Source organism: Lepidochelys kempii, chromosome 15 (genome assembly GCF_965140265.1).
Source record: "Lepidochelys kempii isolate rLepKem1 chromosome 15, rLepKem1.hap2, whole genome shotgun sequence".
In the NCBI taxonomy this organism is placed as follows: domain Eukaryota; kingdom Metazoa; phylum Chordata; order Testudines; family Cheloniidae; genus Lepidochelys; species Lepidochelys kempii.
In genome coordinates this window covers 8,834,881-8,858,225 of record NC_133270.1, presented here as the reverse complement: position 1 = coordinate 8,858,225, position 23,345 = coordinate 8,834,881, and the positions used below count along the sequence as shown (strand labels likewise).

The 23,345-nt window shown below is 47.4% G+C and overlaps 1 protein-coding gene across 4 annotated transcripts in view; it reads left to right on the top strand.

The window, feature by feature from the left end:
• The first annotated feature begins 14,351 nt into the window (after window positions 1–14,351).
• Window positions 14,352–23,345, top strand: part of FBXO21 (F-box protein 21) — a 44,556-nt gene continuing 35,562 nt past the window's right edge. For 2 of the 4 annotated variants that reach the window (XM_073313244.1, XM_073313243.1), the window contains exons 1-3: window positions 14,353–14,589; window positions 19,343–19,478; window positions 20,661–20,755. In XM_073313244.1, coding sequence (XP_073169345.1) covers window positions 14,408–14,589; window positions 19,343–19,478; window positions 20,661–20,755 — 413 coding nt within the window. In that variant the 5' untranslated portion in view covers window positions 14,353–14,407. Of the gene's footprint in view, window positions 14,590–19,342; window positions 19,479–20,660; window positions 20,756–23,345 lie in introns of all 4 variants that reach the window. The other 2 variants (XM_073313245.1, XM_073313246.1) reach the window with 2 other exon arrangements.

Genomic DNA, 23,345 nt, shown 5'->3' with positions numbered 1-23,345 from the left:
GGGTCAGGACTTGGGCACGGCAAAGGGAGAAGGTCCCCGCAACCGCTGTCACCGAGGGGTTGTTTTCAGAGACCAGGATCTGCCACTGACTCCCCCTGAGCCAAGCTTCTAACAAAGTGAGTCCAGCCAGGTCTGAAGTCTCCCCCGGCCTAAGTGCGACTTGGCAGCTGGGTTGCTTGACTTCAGCTCGCGTTCACTGGTCTCACGCTGTGCAGTGACTACGTGGTTGCTTTGGTTTTGCTGCCTCGACCCTCCAAGGTTGGGAGGCGCTCGTGTGTGCTGCCTACTGCCACAGCAACGTCCCTGGTCTTTACCCTCCCTGCCCACCACAGATGGATCTGACCCAAAACCCTGGGCCCAGAGGCCCCAGAGCTTCGGGAAAGCTCGGCTCCAGGCTTTTTGCTGCCCCAATCCATCTCTTTGGAGCGTATTGCTCAACGAGCATGCCGGACCTTAAATAGGGACATGCACAAATGCTGCCACCTTGTGGTAATTTGCATGCATGCTGTTCTGTGAGGGTGGCCCAATGTGTTGCCCTGTGAGGATGAATAAAGATCCCTGGCTAAGCCCCTGTTCGGTTACAAAATCACGGCTGTAGCGTGGTTACAGTGACATGGTTCAATTTGCAGCAAGGACTGTATGTCTGCACCCGCCCTGCTGCCTCACAGTGTTTGCCCCCCAGTGCCTCTGCAAGGACTGCCGGGCCCAGGGGCCATGCGCACAGCGCCGCGCATGGAGAAATGGATTCTGGGCTGTCCCACTGCACAGAGTGATGGGGTGAAAGAGACCAGCCCGACTAGGGAGAATAGGGGCTCCTGCCCATACTGCAAACCCCAAAGGTGCACCAGCCTAGGTCCCTGGCAGGGGGCAGCTGCCGCGGTTACTAACCAGGTGGTGTGCAGGCATAAACCACAGCTGGAGCCATCAGTACCATGTGCTGATTACAAACCCTGGTGGCTGTTGTGTAACTGGGGCCTAGAGCTCTAACCAGTTTCAGGGAGTTTTTTCGTGGGGCCGAGAGCTCAGGCAGACAGCGACCCTTCCAGCTGCGTGTCCTGGTCCCCTGGAAGCTGATGGGAGGAGCGCATTAAGGGCAGAAGGATGCCTTTGCTAGAGATTGTGCCTCACAAATCTGTGTAGGGATCCAGTCCCTGGGGGTGGGGGAAGAGATGAGAGAGCCCTTACTCCACCCTTCCCCACACACACACCATCCCACACACTGGGGAAGTTTGGATCCGGATCCAGCTCAGAATTCTATGGCTGACCTTCCTGTAAGGTGCCAGAGCAAAACCCTGCTTCTCCCTTCAACACCCCACCTCCCCCAAACCATGGGGAGAGTTTGAATTTGGATCCAAACTTTGCCCCAGGCCCATCTTTCCTGGAAATATCAATGCCGCCTGGAAGCAAAGGAATGCCCAAAGAAATGTCCTTTACCCCTTCCTCTTTCCACCTGTGTCCTTCATGTTCATTGCTGCTGTTCATTTTCCCATTCAGTCCTGTGCCCCTGTGACAGCCCCGCTCTGGAATTAGCTTTGCGGGTACCAAAGCTCCCTGTCTGTATCTGACTAAGAGGCTGGCTTTGGCAGGATGGGTTGTGTCTCTTCTTCCTCCTGCCCAAAATACCTATGAGCCACACGAAAAAGCGCAGCAAGGGAGGAGGCATGGCATCCAGATTCAGCCTCTCCCATTGCTAGAGGCTGGAATGTCCCCAGGTGCCTAGAGGAGTTAGGCCCCCAAAGCCTGTTGAAATTAACTGTGAGTTGAGCACCTGAGTTCCTTAGGTCTCTTTTCAGAGTAGCAGCCGTGTTCGTCTGTATCCGCAAAAAGAACAGGAGGACTTGTGGCAGCTTAGAGACTAACCAATTTATTTGGGCATAAGCTTTCATGTGCTACAGCTCACTTCATCGGATGCATTCAGTGGAAAATACAGTGAGGAGATTTATATACACACAGAACATGAAAAAATGGGTGTTATCATACATACTGTAAGGAGAGTGATCATTTAAGATGAGCTATTACCAGCAGGAGGGCGGGGGGTGGGGGTGAGAGAAAACCTTTTGTAATGATAATCAAGGTGGGCCATTTCCAGCAGTTGACAAGAACAGTAGGAGGGAAAATAAACAAGGGGAAATAGTTTTATTTTGTGTAATGACCCATCCACTCCCAGTCTTTATTCAAGCCTAAGTTAATTGTATCCAGTTTGCAAATTAATTCCAATTCAGCAGTCTCTCGTTGGAGTCTGTTTTTGAAGATTTGTTGTTGAAAGATTGCAACTTTTAGGTCTGTAATCGAGAGACCAGAGAGATTGAAGTGTTCTCCGACTGGTTTTTGAATGTTATAATTCTTGACGTCTGATTTGTGTCTATTTATTCTTTTGCATAGAGACTCTCCAGTTTGACCAATGTACATGGCAGAGGGGCATTGCTGGCACATGATGGCATATATCACATTGGTAGATGTGCAGGTGAACAAGCCTCTGATAGTGTGGCTGATGTGATTAGGCCCTTTAGTACTCCTTTTCTTTTTGCGAATACAGACTAACACGGCTGCTACTCTGAAAGTCCTCCTTTAGTTCTCTTTGAAAATCCCAGCCTTAGAGAGCTAAAAGCTGTGTTACATCCAGCCTGCTCACCTGGTGCATCCAAGAGACAGAACAGGGATGGGGGAAGGGACAAGTGAGTGAGTTGAATTCAAGGGCTCCAGAAGCTGTCACCTGCTTGCCCTGCCTCGCTGGGATAGTTGACTTTTAACATACCGGGCTGGCTTTCTTTTTAACTGAGCAAGTTCCATTTACTTTAGTAGCCAGTTTGCTCTCCTCACCTGCAAGGGTTTCATATGCTTAATTTCCTCCCCCAGAAAAGGGGACATGATCCTGCTAATCTCCTCTGTCATTCCACAAACACAGACCTTTCATCTGCCACCTGGACACAGTTCAGCTGGGTGAAATGGGTGTGTATGTATAATATATACGTAGCACATGGGTGGTGGAGAATGGAGATAGCCAGGTGATGGATTGAATGTATCTTGTGCAATTGATGGCTTTGCCTGCTCTCTGTCCATTCAGTCCAGTCCCCCCTGGCTAGTTCCAACGCTCCAATCGGCTGAGCCGCTCCAAACAGCTCCTGTAGCAATAGGAGAGTGGTCATGATGGACCAGTGGGCTGATCCGGTCGGGCAATTCCCATGAATGGCAAAGACTGCCATCACCACCACCAAAATGCTTCACAGGGCCTCAGCTCACTTCTTACTCCAAAGGGTTAACAGCCAGGTGGTTCCTTACTAAATCTGGTCAAGACTGTTTGAATTTGCCAAGTGTGCATGAAAAAAATGCTCCCCATTTTTCCTGACCAGCTCCACTCTTTACCTTAGACTGATGAGCCGGCTAATCCTCAGCTCCACAGCAACTGTCCCCAAGACTTTGCCTCCCCACAGCAGCTGCCTGGAAGTTTAGACAGGGGGCAACATACTGGCCAGTCTTTATATTACAAGTGTACAGCACCCTAGGGGAGGGGAGCAAATAACAAAATCACTTTCTGCCCCCAAAGAAAGCAGAAACAGAGCTGAGGACAGGCTGCAGCACAAGAAGCCTCTCCCTGCTATATTTTACCCCTAATCTATACTCAATATTGATTAGTAATTGACCTCTGTCAATTGCCCATTTCCCTATTCTTCCCCTCCCTTATCAATTCACACCCCTAGCCTGTGCCTGCACCTCCCACTGGAGAGGCCTTCCCAGCATCCAGCCCTTGCTCAGCCATGCAAAAGGGGGGCAGTAGCACTTTAAATCATAGACTCTTTAAATCATAGAATATCAGGGTTGGAAGGGACCTCAGAAGGTCATCTAGTCTAACCCCCTGCTCAAAGCAGGACCAATCCCCAATTTTTGCCCCAGATCCCTAAATGGCCTCCTCAAGGATTGAACTCACAACCCTGGGTTTAGTAGGCCAATGCTCAAACCACTGAGCTATCCCTCCCACTTCAGGAAAGGTAGGTTCTGGAGATGGCAGTGGGGCATGAAGAACCTAAAGCTAGGAGGATGCTGATGCTAATGCTCTGGGGACTTGCTCCCCTTCTAGATGGCTCTCTCCAGCGATGATTCCAGCCCAAGGAGAGACTGAGGGATGCAGGGAGCAAGGAACTTCACCTTAAAGAGCCAAATTCTGCTCTCAGATCGATCGGGCACTTCCCACAGGAATCAATGGCAGTCAATGTATACCCGCCTAAATGGCAGCAGAAGTTGGCCTCTGTTCTGAGCCCCGTTCTGAGATCATTTACCCGAGCGCGATGTGACTAGGAAGAGTTTGCAGGACCAACTCCTTAGAAGCAGGAGTGTGTACACACTGGGCGCAATCTCCATAAAACACATACGGTGCACGGAGGCCTAGTTATTACTGATGGGGATAGAGGGGGTGTCCTTGTTGAGGCGTCCGTGAGCTAAGCCAAATACACCAGGCCAGATGCTAAGCTGCTGTAAATCTGTCTAGGACCACTGAAGTCCATGGAGTTGCTCTGATTTACCCCAATGGAGGATCTTCTCCAGGGGCTGCTGATATTCTGAGAGGGAAAACTTTATGCTCTAGGCTAATGGTGCTGCTCCCGTCAGGCTACACAGGTGTGGCTATTGCTAGAGTGAGATCTGTTGCTAGGTTTGGCATTATTATTATAATTTCTTAATTACTCGCATAGTTCCCTTGAGGATCATGGCCCTTCTCAGAACAGATAGAGATGGGTGGCGCTCAGCATGGCCTTCATTTGCTTCTGCGGGGAGTTTCAGCACTGGCATCAGTGTGAGCAGAGTTAAGGCCACGCTGAGTGCTTATAAAAGCCCATCCCCAGTCAGCACTGTTTATCACCTGCGTTGAGATGGCAGATTCTCGTGAGGTACTAAGGACCCCCAACTTCCATGGGCTTCGTTGGGAGACGGGGCGATCATCACGCCTCAGCATTGAGCCTGAGGGCAGGAGAGGTTACAGTCATAGAATATCAGGGTCTGAAGGGACCTCAGGAGGTCATCTAGTCCAACCTCCTGCTCAAAGCAGGACCAATCCCCAACTAAATCATCCCAGCCAGGGCTTTGTCAAGCCAGACCTTAAAAATATCTAAGGAGGGAGATTCTACCACCTCCCTAGGTAACGCATTCCAGTGCTTCACCACCCTCCTAGTGAAATAGTGTTTCCTAATATCCAACCTAGACCTCCCCCACTGCAGCTTGAGACCATTACTCCTTGTGCTGTCATCTGCCACCACTGAGAACAGTCTAGATCCATCCGCTTTGGAACCCCTTTCAGGTAGTTGAAAGCAGCTATCAAATCCCCACTCATTTTTCTCTTCTGCAGACTAAACAATCCCAGTTCCCTCAGCCTTTCCTCATAAGTCATGTGCTCCAGACCCCTAATCATTTTTGCTGCCCTCCGCCAGACTCTTTCCAATTTTTCCACATCCTTCTTGTAGTGTGGGGCCCAAAACTGGACAGTGATTATAACTTTGCATGCACCAAGCTGCACTCACCCCCAATGCATTATTCCCTAATAATCTTGTTCCAAATCTATCCCAGGCTGTGGGATTTCAGCTCTGGCTTCTCCCATACAACTACCTTTATTTACTAAAACTTCAGGGGTGATGGAAAAAGCTAATGAGATCGTGGATTTAAAGCGCTTCATTCCAGGACTGAAATGGGCTCTAGTGGGGTCAGAGTTTTCTGGGTTTTGCTAAAGCTATGAGGATGGCATGTGAACTATTTACACATCACAGCACATGCCTCTCTTCTCCCTGCTTAGACAGTATTACAACAGGATGGACACGGCCTGGACTCTAAAATGCCCCGTGCGGGTACTGTTGCCTATAAGGGCCAATGACGAGAAGCTGCAAAGCTCATTTCAAACACAGTCGTTTATAAACTCTCTGCTGGTGAGAGCTGCTCACAGTGAGTTGCTGATCACACAAGAAGGTACCTTTCTTTCTCATTTGTGTCACAAAGTGTGGGTCAGATTGTGTGGGCACGACTCAGAGGCAGTAAACCCAGCTGTGTATGGGTCCCCCGCTGGTTTAAGGGATCCCACAGGTTAGTTCTTTGCAGCAGCTTGCTCTGAATCACCACTGAATAGAGCTAGTTGGAAAATGGTCTATATGTGGGGGTGGGACTGGGTTTCTATGGAAAATGTGGATTTTCTTGGGTCCTATTGGGATCCAGGAAGTGGGCGGGTGGAAATGCAAATCCTGAAAACTGAAATCTTTGGGGTTTGAGGCATTGGTTTTTTGATGAAAAATCAAAAATTTCCATGGAAAGTGGGCACTTTGAGACTCCCCCCCCCGCACAAAGTTTAGTCAAAAAATCAATTCTCCAACCAAAAAACGAGCTCTGACAGAAAATTTTCAACTAGCTCTACTTGAAAATGTAGCAAAACAGACAATAAATGCAGCAACCCCTGCCCCATCTGCTCTGGAGTTTACCCTGAGTCTGAAAGAATTGGGGTTTTTTAAGTCGTGTGTTCAAAAAATGTAAAAGTTTGTGTTTCCACAAGTGCCAACCAACAAGCAGCTTTAGCTTTACTAATGAGGTTCCAGACATTTTGCATGTGTGTGAACTGCTCCCGTCGATTCCAGGGTGAACTGATTGACCCATCCAAGGCTGTGTTCGACTCCGCTAAAGAGTGCTGAGTTCATAGCAGAATCCATTCATTTCAAAAACAACTGCAGCTGGTTGAACAATGCAAAACCAAAAAATGGGGACATTTTTGTTGAAATTTTTCATTGACATTTTAAAATTAGACCGAGTTTTGACCAGCACTTTATCCAGTCAAAAAACATATAGCAGGGCGGGAGAGGGAGATTGTAAAAATGTCTTCAAGAGTTGGGGGGAGGGGGTTAGTTAAAATTCAATCTTTTGTCCAAAAAAATCCTTGAAAAAAATCAAAATTTGAAAAAACATCTACCAGCTTCAGGAAAAATACAACTTTTAAAAAACTGTATCTAAATCCACCTTTAACTAACAAGCCTGCATGACTCCAAAGCAGCCATTCATGTCTGTGTGGGGTATAGAATGGAGTATTAACAAAATTCACTCTGATGCTTCTGATGTAGGAATGCATTTCAGACCCTTCCTTAAATGAGGTTTGCTGATATGCAGCCTTGAAGTGACGGTTTGAAAGCCAAGAAAATGCAGGGCAAACATCAATTCTGGTTACAGTGTTGTAAAATAGACAAATGTCAGGAACTCCCAAGTTTGGGTCAACTCCTGACCTGGAAGAAATAGCTTTGGCCCGTTTGGGAAGCCCCTCAGAAATCCTGGTTTCTTATATTTTGAAAAGAACTGAAGAATGGTGAAGATTGAGTTCTTGTTTCTGGCAAAGTCTGAGTTCTGGGCTGTATGTGGTTCCCCGGAAGCAGGGCAAGAGTGCCTTTCAAGCAGGACTGGTTGAATGGCACTGGCTCCCATCTAGTTAGAAACACAGGCTGAAATTCTCCTAGCTCCCAAAGGATTTTGGGTGCTCTGTTCCAATTGATTTTAAAAGGAACTGGGTATCCAATTCCCTTAGGCAGATTTGAAAATCTCAGGTTTTTAAATGACTTGTCTCATGAAGAGCAAAGGCGCAAAAGTGAAATGGAGACATTTGTGAAATGTGACAAAGGTTTGGCGAAACCTCTACATTCTAGAGGTTTCCTGAATCCTCTAACTGTCCTGGGTTTTCCCGTGTTAGCTGGAACTCCATCTTTTCCAAATTCTCTCAGCCTAGTGACCCTTCGCCTTCCCCTCGTATCATTGTGCCTTCCGTTTATTTTTTAAACGACGCCATGAGTTAAGACTGGAGCATCAGCTTGACTCTCACTTTGTGTTTCCTGAGGTGGGTGGACAGATTGGTACATTTTGTAGCATTAAATGTGATTCAAATGTAGGTTTCTTTCTGAGGAAGGAGGGTGGGGGTTGGGAGCGGGAGTGAGGGTGGGCAGGTGTTGTATTTGATCATATCAGTGCTTTAAGCAGTCAGAAACATGGTTTCCCCTACCTCTGAGCTCTCAATGCTGCTAAAATCTCTGCCATTCATACAGTGTACTCCAGCACCTCTCTCATGGACTGACTCCTGCTCTGTTTGCAAGGTATCCACACTGTTCTAAAGCATGCACCTCTCTGTATAGTTCCAATCTTTTGATTTTATGGAATAAAATACCTATGCCTGTTTGCATTACAGTCAAAATAAAAAAGTGGATGAAATCTGGTGGACTGTCTTGTTAGTTGTTTTTTCTTGTTCTCTTGACACTGGAAATGCCCTGTCTACCTCACCACATCCCACTGTCCCTCCACTGACTAACAATAGTAGAAAATACTGGTGATGTAAAAAAGAACACCGTGAGATCTCTTGTATTTCTCTGTGACAGATGCTCACTTTCTTGCAGGGCTGCTTGGTTTCTGAGCATTACATCATAACCCCGTTTGCAGTGTGAGACCTCTGCGGAGTACTTACACTGGAAAAACATCTAAGCTGAACAGGGTGAGAGGCCTACTCTGTCTGTTGGACACCATCCATTGTTGGAGCTGCACAATCATAGTGCAGTGAATGCCAGAGAGAACTGGAATGCTTGTCTGGCATGAAGAATGGTGGCTGGGGGCAGGTGAGATGGGTAGAATCACTGTGTAGGTGTAATGTTGCCCATGCATACTGTACTGTCTGCTGATATATATTGCCTTTACTTAGATACAACTGCTTTTAAACACACACACACACACACGCCTGAAGCCCAGATCCTAACATGCCTGTACTTGGGGGACATTCAGTTCAAGATCAGAATCTAGATCCAAATTTTGCAACTCAGGACTTGATCTCCAAAACAATTAAGTTACCCATGGAGCCTTTCAGGCCAGAAAAATCCAGAGCCAGTGCCCATATCCCCAGGGCAGTGTGTTTGCTAGTGGGAGTCTCACACCACAAAGGGCTGCCTGCTAATCATGGGGAAGCTTCAAAGAAACCTAAAGAACTAGGATAAAAAGGGCAGAACCAGCCCCAAGGGGGATTGGCACTGGTTGTGGGCTCTGATGCAGAGATCTCAATGGTCAACAATTTAGAGGGGGCGGGGCTCATTAATGGGGTGTCACAATTCCCATAACCGCATCTCTCCAGGATGTTCTGTCTGGACCAGACCCTGCCCTTCAGTCCCGGCAGAGGCTTGAACAGTCTGGCCAATAACCCAAAGGCCGGTCAGCGCTGTTACCCCACAAGAGACGCTGCTTCCCCAGCTCCACCAGGGCTTTCCCAGTCACTGGAACCGGTCGCTATTGGAGATGGGCCTGGGGCACAGAACTCTGATCCCAGGCTGGATTTCTACCCTTTCCCCAAAGATTGGGGTGTTGAGCTATGAGGTTTGGTCTCAGGTCCATCGTTAATGGACCCAGAGATGCTAATAGCACAGGGGACAGGGCCTGGCAGCAAAGCACATCACCTCCTAGTGGGTACGTGCAGTGAGTCTTCTGAAGGCGCTAAGAAGGGGATAGTGGACAGTGGGATCCATTCTTCAGAAATACCTATGCCTGTTTGCATTACAGTCAAAATAAAAAAGTGGACGAAATCTAGGTGTGTGTGGGTGAAAGAGAGAGCAAGAGCGAGACTTCCTAAGCTCCTTGATCTATCGCATGCATGATGAGTCGATACCAGAGATGGGGGCCATCCAGCAAATTTCTGATTTGGATTTGAAATACCCAAAGGGCAAGGGATGTTTGGCCTTGTGACTTTCTTTCAGCTCATTATACAGATGGGAGCTGGTGAGTAAATTCAGATCCAGGTTCGGATTCAAAACCTCTGCTAAATTCCAGGGGCTTGAGATCCAGGATTTTGGTCTGGCAAAAAGCACGTCTCTCTTGATTGAAATGGGGCATCAGGAAAGAAAATATAAGGTGGGGAGTAACTAAGGGCACTAACGTTAAAAAGACTGAAACAAGGAAAAGATCAAGGGGCCAAACTGTAAGCAGTAAAAAAGTGACCTATGTTTGCCTAGCCGGCCCTTTGCGCTGTGGCTGGACAAACTGCCCTGTTATGACACTCATTCATATTTAAGCACTTAAGTAACTTTGGCCTGATTCCAGAGCGGATGGGCACGCACAACTCCCACTGAAGTCAATGAGACGTCAGCAATTCTTGGAACCAAGTCACTCTTTCAGGTGCCTACATATGGACTTAGCTGTTCAGCTTTGAGCAATCTATTTTGAAAATTTTGGCCTTGGGGTAAATGAGAAGGAGAAGGGCTCAGTTCTGATGGGAGCTGGGTAGATGACTAGTCCCAAATACCTCCTCTTAGAAGGCGAAAGCGGTTGAAACACAGCAGCCTCATTGGCAGTTGAAAAGTGGTGTCGAATTGGCAATGACATCACTGGGTGTCACAAGGGGGCGGCTCCCCCTTCCCATTGCTTTCCCTCTCACACCTGCCACTGGAGGCTGGCTGGAGTGTCGGGGTGGGGGCACTCTGACAATGTCCTGGAGTAGTGTAACATTTATGATATAATAGTGAAAATTTACAGGCCTCACAGTGCATGAAAGTCTTCAGCCTATACATGAGAGAGAGAGAGAGACAGCGTGAGTGTGAATGACAGCAACAGCAAGAGAGACAGGAGCCCATCCACAAAGCCCATGGGACCCCAGCGGGGCAAGTCACTGACTCTGTTCTCTCAGATCAGGAGCTAGGAGGAGCCCCTGTCTTGCTCCAATGATAATGAGCTCACTTGCAGCCCTGAATACTAAGATAATTTGTATAATCAGCCTTATGCTTCAGGGCTTCAGCCGGCCAACTAAAGCGGACAGGAAGAAATTTTGCCTCCCAGATGCACAACTGATCAGCTGCATTATAGGTGTTTTTTCACCTTCCTCTGAACCATCAGGTTTGGGCCACACAGAACACTGGATGAAAAGGACCAGTGCTCTGAGACAGTACAGCAAATGCTCTATTCCTAGAGGTTTGGCCCATGTTGAGGGTCACACTGATCACCAGGTTTGGGGTTGGGAAAGAATTTTGCCCAAAGGCAGATTGGCAGGGACCCTGGGGGTTCTTTCACATTCCTCTGAAGCATGGACCAGGGATCACCTGTTAGGACCATCTGGACCTATCCTGCTTAATCAATTCTCTGCCATCCCTGAGGCCTCAGGCACTGGTGGCACCTCGGCACCTCCTGTTTCAGATGGAGTCACAACACTTTAGTTTCTTGAGGACTGAGAAGAGGAGAAGATCATTGGCTCTGAATTGGTCATATAAAATCTGTTTGGAAGACACTGAAGTGAGTTGTGTTTTCTCTCTCATTATTTACAAAGTGGGGCTCAGAGGGTGGGGAATTTAGCCCAGTGCATCACTGGTAAAGCTGGGAAGAGAACCCAGGAATCCTGCCGCTATCAGCTGCTAGCCCGTAGAGTTGGAGCATTATCAGCCGAGGCAGAGACTGTTCAGGCTACAGAGAGGAGTACAGAGAGGAGAAGGAGTCTGAAGAACAGCACCCAGGAGAGGAAAGCAGCCCCGTCAGAGCAGTGAGCGCAGCAGCAGCAGCTCCCCAGAGGGGAAACCGAGCAAGAGCAGAATGGTGATAAAGAACAAGTTAAAAACTCAAGGTAGGGCAGCAATGAGGGGATGGGTGCAGCTGCAGCCTCGCTGTCAAATGGCCCCCCGTCAACACCCTGAGCAAGGAGGGGCAGACAGTGGGTCCTGGGAACTTGAGAAACTGTAGCCAATCCGAAGGGGGGTGGAATTGTGGGCCCTTCATCTCTCCTGCATCCTTTCAGGGGGAAATGCTAGAGGCCTCCTCCTGACAGAGCCAGGACTGGGGCAAAGTGCCTACGCAGCTGAGAGTTGGGCTGTTATGAAGGTACCGAATGCCCACGGAAGCTCATGACGGATGAGTGAGTTAGGTGCAGAAAGGGGGCCATGGAAAGGCGCCCTGAGCTAGGGGTACAGTAGTGTATGACGCCATGGGGAGGAAGTGGGGAATGGACAGTTCCTAGAGCAGCTCTTGAGGGCTCCTCTTGAAGGGTGCATTCCTCCAAGCGGCAGCTCAGCTGGCAGAGTGGGACTTGTCCATAAAACCCTGGGAAGAATGAATGGAGGTGGGGAGAGAACAGGATCATAAGGGCAGGTCCGGTTACGGGTTCAGTGATCATCAGTGAAGCCACAGCCTGAAGCAGCTCCAGCCCACCCTGAGAAAGGTAGAACAGCAGTAAGAGAAATGCTGGGTCTTCCAAAAACTGGGCCACTTTTTCATACAATTGGCCCACCCAGAAAAACAGGCCTGAGACAGGGCCCAGGCAGTGGATTCACGGGCTGTAGTCTTCAGGGTCGAGTTGGAGATCATACAGCCCAGGAAAAAAACAAAGCTTTTTAGCAGTTGCATGTTAATGGGAATCAGGTGTCAGGGCTGTAGGGCAGAGGCACTGAGAGATCCCTGGGCCAAAGTAACTACATTCAGCCATTCCCAATATTCCCCTCCCAGGGTGGTTTACTGGGGTTCCAGGGCACATTCCCTGAGCTCAGGTATTACTGGGCTGGGAAGGAGTCAAACGGGGTCAAAGAAAGGGGTTTGATGGTGACCACCCTTTGATGTGTAACCCTTCTGCCAGGTGAAGCCAGCAGCAACAAGGGCTGGGTTCAGTATCTAGGGGTTCCGCTTCATCAATACAACACAAAACCGGCTCGAGCCCCCACCCAGTGACCTGGGACAATTACACACCACCCCCTGGGTGCCTCTAAGAGGCCATACTTCCCCTCTCGCTAGCGCAGTCTGAGTGTAGCAAAAACTTTTAATAAAAGGAGGGAAGTAATTCAGCATTAATTTGGGAAAACACCACAACTAGAGTTCATAAACACAAACCAGGAGCAAAAGACCCACTCCCAAGTAAGTTGGGCAGTGTCCATTTCCCCTCAGGGTCTTAAGTCCAGCAACCCAAAAGTCCCTTTAACGTGCCTGTCCCTTCTCCGCACCCCACTCACAGTTGCTGTCCTTGGCCAGCGCAGCCCCAGAGTTCAGAGGTTCATCTGCAGAGTTCACTTCCCACCCTGCGTGGAAGGGGGTGGGTAAGGAGGCCCCTTACACGCTTTGCTGCTCGGGCACTCGCTCGTCGCCCCAACAGCCCATAGCCTTGCCTCTCTGCGGGGCTCTGCTCTGGCCCCGTCTGCCAGCCTCCCTGCTGGCCACCTGCCACACCTCTGCACCAGGCACCCTGCTGGCCACTTGCCACGCCTCTCCGCCAGCCACCCTACTGGCCACACCTCTCCACCAGCCGCCCAGATGTCTTCCGGGCCCCCCACAACACAGCTGTCAGGGATTTCAGCTGTTAGCGGGGGAGCCTCCTGCTGGTGCACACTGGGCAGTCTCTTGCAAGAGACAGGTTTCAGAGTAGCAGCCGTGTTAGTCTGTATTCGCAAAATGAAAAGGGGGACTTGTGGCACCTTAGAGACTAACAAATTTATTTAAGCATAAGCTTTCGTGAGTTACAGCTCACTTCATCGGATGCATCTGACCGGACTTTTAACGGCCCAGTTGGCAGTTCTGACAGGAGCCGCAAGGGTCCCTTTTTGACCTGGCGTTCCTGTCGAAAACTGGAGGCCTGGCAACCTTAGTGCTGGCAGAACATATTAAAAAAGGAACCTGAGCTCAGATCGAGAACCCGGGCTCAGATCTAGACCTGGAATTCAGATCAAGAACCCAGGCTCACGTTGGGAACTCAAATTCAGATCCAGAACCCGGGCTCACGTCAGGAACTCAAATTCAGATCGAGAACCGGGGCTCACGTCAGGAACTCAAATTCAGATCGAGAACTGGGGCTCACGTCGGGAACTCAAATTCAGATCCAGAACCCAGGCTCACGTCGGGAACTCAAATTCAGATCCAGAACCTGGACCCACATTGGGAACTCAAATTCAGATCGAGAACCGGGGCTCACGTCGGGAACTCAAATTCAGATCAAGAACCGGGGCTCACGTCGGGAACTCAAATTCAGATCCAGAAGCTGGACTCACGTTGGGAACTCAAATTCTGATCCAGAACCCAGGCTCACGTTGGGAACTCGAAGTCAGATCCAGAACCCGGGCTCACGTTGGGAACTCGAAGTCAGATCCAGAACCCTGGACTCGCTTTCAGCTCAAGAACCTAGGCGCTGTTGCAATGGGCAACGCGAACGCCTCCTGCAGTCCTCAGCCTGAGCAGCTCTTCTGCCTGCTTGTGGGTGGGCCCTGCGCCCTGCTTTGCGCCTCTCGGGGAGCATGAACTTTGCAGATGCTCCCTAACTCCTCTGCCCCTGAGGCGCGGCTGGGCACGCAGCCTTTGCTCTGCGCCTCTCTTGGAATCGGACTTTGCAGACGCTCCCTACCCCTGCGGGTCCCGGCCGCGCTGCCGAGGGGGCGGGGCGGCGCGGCGTGCGGGTCACGCGCCCAGGTAAACAGCCAAGATGGCGGCGGCGGAGGCCGGCGGGACGGGCCTCACCGACCTGCCCGGGGAGCTGCTGGAGCTGATCCTGTGCTGTGGGGTCCTGAGCGCTGCCGACATCGGCCGCGTCTCCTGCACCTGCCGCCGGCTGCGCGAGGCGTGCCAGGCCCGCGGCAAGGTCTGGCGGGAGCGCTTCCGCCTCCGGTGAGCGCCGAGGCCGAGACGGGGGGAGCCGGTTCCGACCCAGCCGCGGGGGGGCGCAGAGGCAGAGGCAGAGCCGGGGGGGAGCCGGTTCCGACCCAGCCGCGGGGGGGCGCAGAGGCAGAGGCAGAGCCGGGGGGGAGCCGGTTCCGACCCAGCCGCGGGGGGCGCAGAGGCAGAGCCGGGGGGGGGGAGCCGGTTCCGACCCAGCCGCGGGGGGAGCCGGTTCCGACCCAGCCACGGGGGGGCGCAGAGGCAGAGCCGGGGGGGGGAGCCGGTTCCGACCCAGCCGCGGGGGGAGCCGGTTCCGACCCAGCCGCGGGGGGGCGCAGAGGCAGAGCCGGGGGGGGGGAGCCGGTTCCGACCCAGCCGCGGGGGGGCGCAGAGGCGGAGCCGGGGGGGGGGAGCCGGTTCCGACCCAGCCGCGGGGGGGCGCAGAGGCGGAGCCGGGGGGGGGGAGCCGGTTCCGACCCAGCCGCGGGGGGGTGCAGAGGCGGAGCCGGGGGGGGGGAGCCGGTTCCGACCCAGCCGCGGGGGGGCGCAGAGGCGGAGCCGGGGGGGGGGAGCCGGTTCCGACCCAGCCGCGGGGGGGCGCAGAGGCGGAGCCGGGGGGGGAGCCGGTTCCGACCCAGCCGCGGGGGGGCGCAGAGGCAGACCCGGCGCCGGGTCTGACCCAGCCGGGGGGCGCCGGGTCTGACCCAGCCGGGGGGCGCCGGGTCTGACCCAGCCGGGGGGCGCCGGGTCTGACCCAGCCGGGGGGGCGGAGTTTCAGGCTCTGACCTACCCTCCAGTCGGGTCCTTGGCCCTGGGCATTTGCTGACTCAAGTCAGACTGATCTGTGTGTGGACAGACTGGGGGTTGGGCTCAAACCTGAGTCTGAGCCTGGGTTTAGGAGGCTGTGTAGACACCCAGTCAAGGCTTCCCTGGGAGAACACCCTGTGTACAGTATCCTGGATATGTCTACACTGCAGTTAAACACCTGCTGCTGGCCTGTCTTCACTGACTCACACTGGGACTGCACCGCTGTAAAACTGGAGTGTAGATGCTCCCTCCTCAGGGCTCAGGCTCCAGCCCAAACATCTACACTGCAGCTTTACAGCCCCGTAGCTTTAGCCTTGCGAGCCCAAGTTGGCTGACGCCGGCCAACCATGTGTGTTTTTAATTGGAATGTAGATGTACTTCCAGGGTGCTGAAATGTGGAATAAAATGAGTTGAGTGAATAATTGATTTTCTGTTTCTGGGGCTGAACCAAAAAAATCTGGAAAAAAATATTTAAAAATATTCACTAGTTCAATTTTTTCATGTCAGCCTCCACCCCCATAATTTTTTGTTTCAGGTTCAGCAAAAGGTTTTGATGGACCCAGAATGTGGTGGTGGTTTTCCTTTTTGGGTCATTTTTAGATTGCACTCTGTTTTGCTGCTGTCTGTTAAAAAATAGTTAAATTTCTAAATGAAATTCCTTTTCAATATTATTTCATTTTGTTTTGCCAAAGCTATTCATCTAATTTGACCTGAATTCATAAATAGTTTGTCTTAAAACGTGTATTTTTGGCAAGTTTACTGTTTGCTGGAAATTTTTTTGCCCAGCTCTAGTTTGGAGAAAGAGAGAGAGAGAGAATTAGAGGGCAATGATGCACCTGTCAGATGCATGTGACTCAGTGCTACTCACTCCAGAAATTTTGGTGGTAAAATCCAATAAACAGGACATGTTATTCTTAGGTGACCCTATTTTCTCTGAATCAGAAGCATCATACTCAACATGATTTCATGTGAAGAAGCGTACACATAGACTAATGCCCTTTTAGTAACATAAGAAATGTTACATTTGTTTTTGTAATCGGGAGTCCATAATGTGTATTGCATCTCAACTGTAGCTCAAAATGGCAAACAAAGCTAGTAAAATATCTTTTGCTGACCTCTGATGGAAAGGACAAAAGGCAAATTAGGGAACTCTTCTGCCCTGCCCCATCGAGATTCTAGCTTGGTGAAACAAGGAAAATAATGTTGTCAGTCACAAGCATTGGTTGAAATAGATAAGTATGTGTAAAAAGAAAAGGAATACAGACTAACACAGCTGCTACTCTGAAATAAGTATGTGTGTAGTTCAGAAGGCTTTCAATATAAGCTATTGTCAATAAAATTGGTTTTGAGGGCTGCCAAATTGGATAGTGCAAGAGATTACATCTGCTCGTTTCACTTTCTCAGAAATCATAAACTCAATAGATGATAAATGTTCTCAAATTAATTTTTAACATATAAAATTTCAGTTTGAACATACAATTTACTGTTCCAAGGGCTAAAATCACTATATAATCTGTGATGAATCTCTATAATTCACTACAGCTATTGGGCTTTCTAGATTAGAATAAATGAATCTGATACTTGGTTTTGTTCATGTCTTGGCACCAAAAAAAACCCAGTTGTCTTCATAGAATATCAGGGTTGGAAGGGACCTCAGGAGGTCGTCTAGTCAAACCCCCTGCTCAAAGCAGGACCAATCCCCAACTAAATCATCCCAGCCAGGGTTTTGTCAAGCCTGACCTTAAAAACCTCAAAGGAAGGAGATTCCACCACCTCACTAGGTAACACATTCCAGTGTTTCACCACCCTCCTAGTGAAAAAGTTTTTCCTAATATCCAACCTAAACCACCCCCACTGCAACTTGAGACCATTACTCCTTGTCCTGTCATCTGCTACCACTGAGAATAGTCTAGATCCATCCTCTTTGGAACCCCGTTTCAGGTAGTTGAAAGCAGCTATCAAATCTCCCCTCATTCTTCTCTTCTGCAAACTCAACAATCCAGGTTCCCTGAGCCTCTCCTCATAAGTCATGTGTTTCGGTCCCCTAATAATTTTTGTTGTCCTCCGCTGGACTCTTTCCAATTTTTCCACATCCTTCTGGCAGTGTTGCTTTCTCTAACTGCCAGTTGGCTTCTAAAATTTAGGTTAGTAAATGAAACTATTCTTTCTCCACCTGTGAAAGAGGCTACTGAACAATAGTTAGTTCATCAGTTCAGCAAGCTATGACTTTGGGTAGGTAGCCGGATATGTTCATCAACTCAATAGTTATAATTTCAGGAGCAAGCCTGAACTTTTAGAATGGTTCAGAGCCATTCTTGAAATTGATTATGGTGAGTGTTTAGTAGATGCTCATGTTGCAGTAGCATCCACTTATTTGATAATAGAACTTTTGGCTAGAGTTTAGATATTGACCTTGTAATCCTGGCCAGATTCCATTTTGAGTAATTACATTTTCTCTCTCTCAAATTCTCACTGTAATTTTAGTTGGACAAATTATTCTTTACTTACCACCCTAAAATAAACAGTTGTTAGTATTGTTGCAATGTGGCTGCATTTTAGTCATGGGTGAGTAATTGGGGATCCATTAGAATGAAAGATACTATAGAAATACAAGTGTATTTGGCTAGCCTCTAAATTTGTGTGCCAGCAAATTCAGGGTAGCGTTACTTTTAACTAATAGTAAAATATTCTCCATATGTTTTAGTTCAAATAGTATAGTTACACATTGACTTGGTTAATATCTATTAAATAGAAATAAAACATGTCATTCATTATTTTAAGAATCTGAACACATTTTATTTAAGGCAAGTCATTGTCATTGCTTGAAGAAAACCTAGATTTTTACTTTTCGGATTTGTGATGGGAAACAAGGGTGCATGAAAACTTGTAACATTCTGATACAATTTTTAAAATAAATATTAAAAATTACAAGTTACAAGTGACCTCTTATCTTAAGAAACGGCACACAGTATTTCAGCTGTACTGAGTGCAGTTCTGCTTCATCTTTTAAACACCTTCATTAAGCAGCTGATTTTTCTGTGTCTTTTGAGTTGTCATAGGTATCATTGTGCTAGTTCCTATTCTCTTAGACTGGGGCTGCCACTCAGCAAGGTGTCTCAAATGATGCCAGTTTATTGGGGCAAGTGCTTTTGTCAATATTAGCCTTAGAAATAACAATTGCAATTGAGTTTTCATTTCAAATACAACATTTTGTGCCTTAGATAGTGAGAGGGGCTTTGTACTTTGTTAACTTTCAAACTGAAGGGCTGATCAAAACAGGTGCATCTTTAAGTTTGTGTGTGTGTTTGTGTGCTTTAAAAGTACTTGCAGAAGCCGTTAGTAAGATCTGATTTCATAATTCTGTGATTTTCCTGCAAGAGTTGTTGTCCTTGTTTACACCTAACTCAGTGTCCAGAGCTATATTCTGCATACCCTTTTCGTTAGAGATTTCAGCTGTAGCAGGAGAAACATAGGGCAATGAATTCAAGTCCTGTTAGGTGAGAACAACGTCACCTTTAAGCTGTTTTGTCTTTAATATTAGAAAATATATGTAGTTTAAACTATAGGCTTATTCTTTTATTGATCTGAGGACTTAAAATTATTTTGTAAAGCTTTAGGGGGAGATTCTCAAGTGCCTAAGGTATTTAGGAACATAAATCCCATTCAAGTCTCTGATATCTGTGCTTCTTCAGCACTTTTCCCCACAATGCTTACTTTGTGTTTACTGTAATCTAACCAGAAATAATCAGACTGGAGGGGAATAGGAATTCTACTCTGCTGCTTTTACTTCAGTATGTGGATAAATTTTTAAAATATAACATCTTGACTTAGTCTCAGGTACCCAAGTCACAGATGGTTAACTGCCTAACAATAAGTAACATATTTTACAATATTAAACTGTCTTGTGGAGGCCGCAGTATTAACCACTGAACCTGTTCCTGTGTGTGTTACATAGGTGGCCATCACTTCTGAAATACTATAGCCAGACAGACAACGTTAATTGGCTAAAGGAATATAAAGCACGGCACAATGCTGGCTTAGAAACGCAACGAATTGTAGCATCATTCTCCAAAAGATTCTTCTCAGAACATGTAAGGTTTCTAATTTATTTATACACTTGAAAATAACCTAGCCGTTTGTGCACTAGTATCTCTGACCTCATATTTCTTGTCATCTTCTCACTCAGAGGCTGAATCTTTACATTTCCTTCTACTAGCCATTGTTCTTATTATTTACTTATATTGCAGTAGCATCTAGGAGCCCCAGTCATGGACCAGGACCTCATGTGCTAAGTGCTGCACAAACATAGAACAAGAAAGCTGTCCTTGTCCAATAAAGCTTCCAATCTAAGTGTAAGAGAAGAGAGAACAGATGGATACAAGGGGAAGTATGAGGAAACAATGAGACACTATTGACCCAATAGACAAGATGGATGTAGGGTGGGGGAAGGAGTGTAACACACAAGCAGAGTGAAGAATGTGATGGTGGTAGATATCATGTTAATTCCATAATATTTTTCCCCCTTGGGTGGGTTTACTTAGGAGGGGAACAGCTAAAGGGAAAGGAAGGGAATAAGGCAAGGGAGGAGGGGCAGGTGTGGACTGAAGCTGATGTCAAGGGACTTTAGGGGGGTGGGGGGTGAGGATAGGAGCAAACAGCCAATCAGCACAGGGCACAGGAAGACAGAAGCTGGAAACCTACTGGTCCTTCAGAATCAGCTCTCTCTCTTTTCAGATTAGTTGGCTCTGCCGTTTTTATAGATTGTGTGACAATGTGCTCTCATGAATGGAGGGTACTGGGGATAGACAAGCATTTTTTAAGAAATAATGTGGATATAATCAATAGACACACAAAGCACTATGTTTTACAGTTAAGTAAAAGTAACGTAAATATTTTCCATGTCCATTTCTGTAGCATTTATGAACTTTACATTCAGTGTAAAACTAACAGGACCACCGTGTCACCCACATGAAGAATTGCTGCCCTGTTATTTGTTTACTGGGGCACATGGCTGGTCATTGATGTTTACTCAGATGCATCTTTCATCGTAGCTGGAAGACTGCAAAACTTCAGGTCATTTGAATTATTGGAGGCCAAGTACTGTAGATGAGCACCCTCCAGTGAGAACTCTGTTTGCCAGGCCTGGAAAATCTGTTTTCAGTTCAATTTCACTTGTGTATACAAAGTATTAAATTGGGTTCTTTGAAATTACCTATCTCTGCTTGAGAAAGTAAACTGTTCTGTAGTGTATAACACAGTGTCCTGTTTGCCAGGTCCCCTGTGATGGCTTCAGTGACATTGAGACTCTTGGGTGCCCGGGTCATTTTTTTGAGGACGAGCTGATGTCTATCCTTAACATGGAAGGAAGGTGAGAAAAAAATCAAAGGCGTTAGAAATGGAAGTGGAAAAGACTAATTTCATGTTAGCTGAGTGGAGGTGAATCCTACAGTGTTGAATGCACTCTGGTCATATTCAGGGTCATTTCATCCTCCCTTGTTTAAAATAAACAGATAAATGTCACAGCCTAATAAATCTCAGCATTATGAAGTTTATCTTAATATTCACCTTTCTTTCCCTTAGGTACTAGCTGTCTCTTTGTTTTTAAACTTCAGAACAAGCATAATGGAAATAACTTTCCAGAGGGAAAACACTTTAAATATTCTACAATAAGCATGGCTTTTGGCACAATGTGCTTGTAGTCCTTTCCGTTGCTTTTCTGGTTTTTGGTGGGGAATTGCAGCTTATAACTTCTTTTGTCCTGAAATCAGCTTGTTTGAGCCACTACAACATGCACTGTTTGGTTAAATTGCATAAATACGAGCGTTACATCGGTCACTTAAAGTAAAGGTAGAAACAAACCAATGCACCTTTGGTTCTTGTCTGTGTAAATATTTTTGTTGCCATTGTTAATCTCTGGAGCAGTGAAGAGGTGAGCATTATCATTCAAACAAGACTCCATTACAGTGCTGTGCTATCAGTGGCATACAAACAGTCGAAAGCTGCTTCTGTTGTGATTGAAATGACAGTAGATTTCTCTTAATGTTTCCTGGTTGCCTGTTGTCCTGATTAAAGGGACTGTTTGAAAAGACAAACTGGAATGAAACTGTTCATTTAATTTTCTCTTCACATTATTTTGTAACTTCTGGGTTGAAAATTGTGGCTTTCATTTTGTATTTGACAACTGGTTAAACACAATTTGAGCTTTTGCACTCGCCAAATGCATTCCCATAAAGCAGAATTCATGCTAATTACAGCCTGATTGAGCTGTAGTCCTTGCCATTCAATATCATTAGGCTAAATTGTTTCCCTGGAAAATGTCCCAATAAACGGGCTGTCCCTATGGAGCATCCTGATTAATTAGTGGAGGATAAAGTATTATGAGATTTGATTCTTTCAGTTGGCAGGATGGAGAAGAATTGCTTGGTCTGTGGCTTGGGGGAGAAGGAAGAGCAGGGGAAGAGAAGGGAATTCTCTTCAAGGAAGCAATTCAAATGTGTTTCAATGGAAACTCCACAGCATGAAGAAGGAAGCCAGACTGAACAGTAACATTTATTTTCTGAGCAAATGTAAGAAACTGCACATTCCAGAGGACTCCCATCTATAACCCTCTGACCACCACATACAACTCCATATACGCTGAACAGCTCTGTAGAAGGACCTCAGAAAACTCAGAAGTCCTCTTCTGTACCTTACATACTCCAGAAGAGACCATCTCAAACAAGAAATCTATCTTATGGTCCCACACACTGGAAGAAAAAAAACCAGGAGACCTACCTAGTGATCATGCAGGAAACACAAAACAACTACTTTAAAAACAAAACCAAACCCCACTTCTGACAGCCATCCAACACAAAAACAAAAAGTGGAACCAACTATTACAACTCCACAATGCACAGAGTACAACCTCCAGGAGAAACAACAGACACCATGATCAAACACATGGACACCGAACGACAACCCAGCATCATCAACCTATCAAGACTGCTCCTAACCGGAACTGAAATATCTGTACGCTCCAAGAGACTGAATTTCTGCCCCACCACAGAACCTGATACCTTACGAGCATGTGGAGAACTAGAAGAAATCTTCTGCTTACTCCATAACAACACTACCCACAACTACCACCTCCCCACTGACAGTCCATAAGAAAAAAAATAATCTGATTGGGTGCCCTACCAATGGACAAAACCACCCAACGGATCATTACATCAATTGCTTTAAGAAAAAAATTTGACTCTGAAATCCTCAGCAAATGTTATATCTGCCACAGTCCCTACCACTGACAGGATAGCTATAGGTTTCAGAGTAGCAGCCGTGTTAGTCTGTATTCGCAAAAAGAAAAGGTGTACTTGTGGCACCTTAGAGACTAAGAAATTTATTTGAGCATAAGCTTTCGTGAGCTACAGCTCACTTCGTCGGCCCTGAAATTCCAACCACCAGATAGCGATCAAACCACCAGACAAAGTGGGTGCCATGATAGTCTGTATATTGTGATGTGTACATCAAAGAGGAAAACAGGTAACTCTCAGACACTACCTACTGTAAAGTATTTCAAAAAGACCCCATACCACCGTTTACACAGGAGTTAAATGATACAGTACCATCAAATCCTTCCTCAGACAGCTCCAAGAAAAACTTTACAATCTCATCCCACACAGAGTCAGGATACACAAATGAGGGAACCTAGGCAGACCCATCCTAAATGGCCATGGCACTTTTACTGAAGGAATATCAGGACTCATAGAAATCATCCTCAAACTACTTATGACACAAGTTTCAGCTTCCTCCGAGACAAAACTGACTTCCTCCAGAAACCCCACAACATTAACAACCTTCCTGAGAACACCATCCTTGCCATCGTAGATGTCCTCTGCCTATATACCAACATCCCTCATAATGATGGCATTGTTGTCTGCCTTGGATACCCACAAGGTAATTTACAACACTCAGAAATCCAC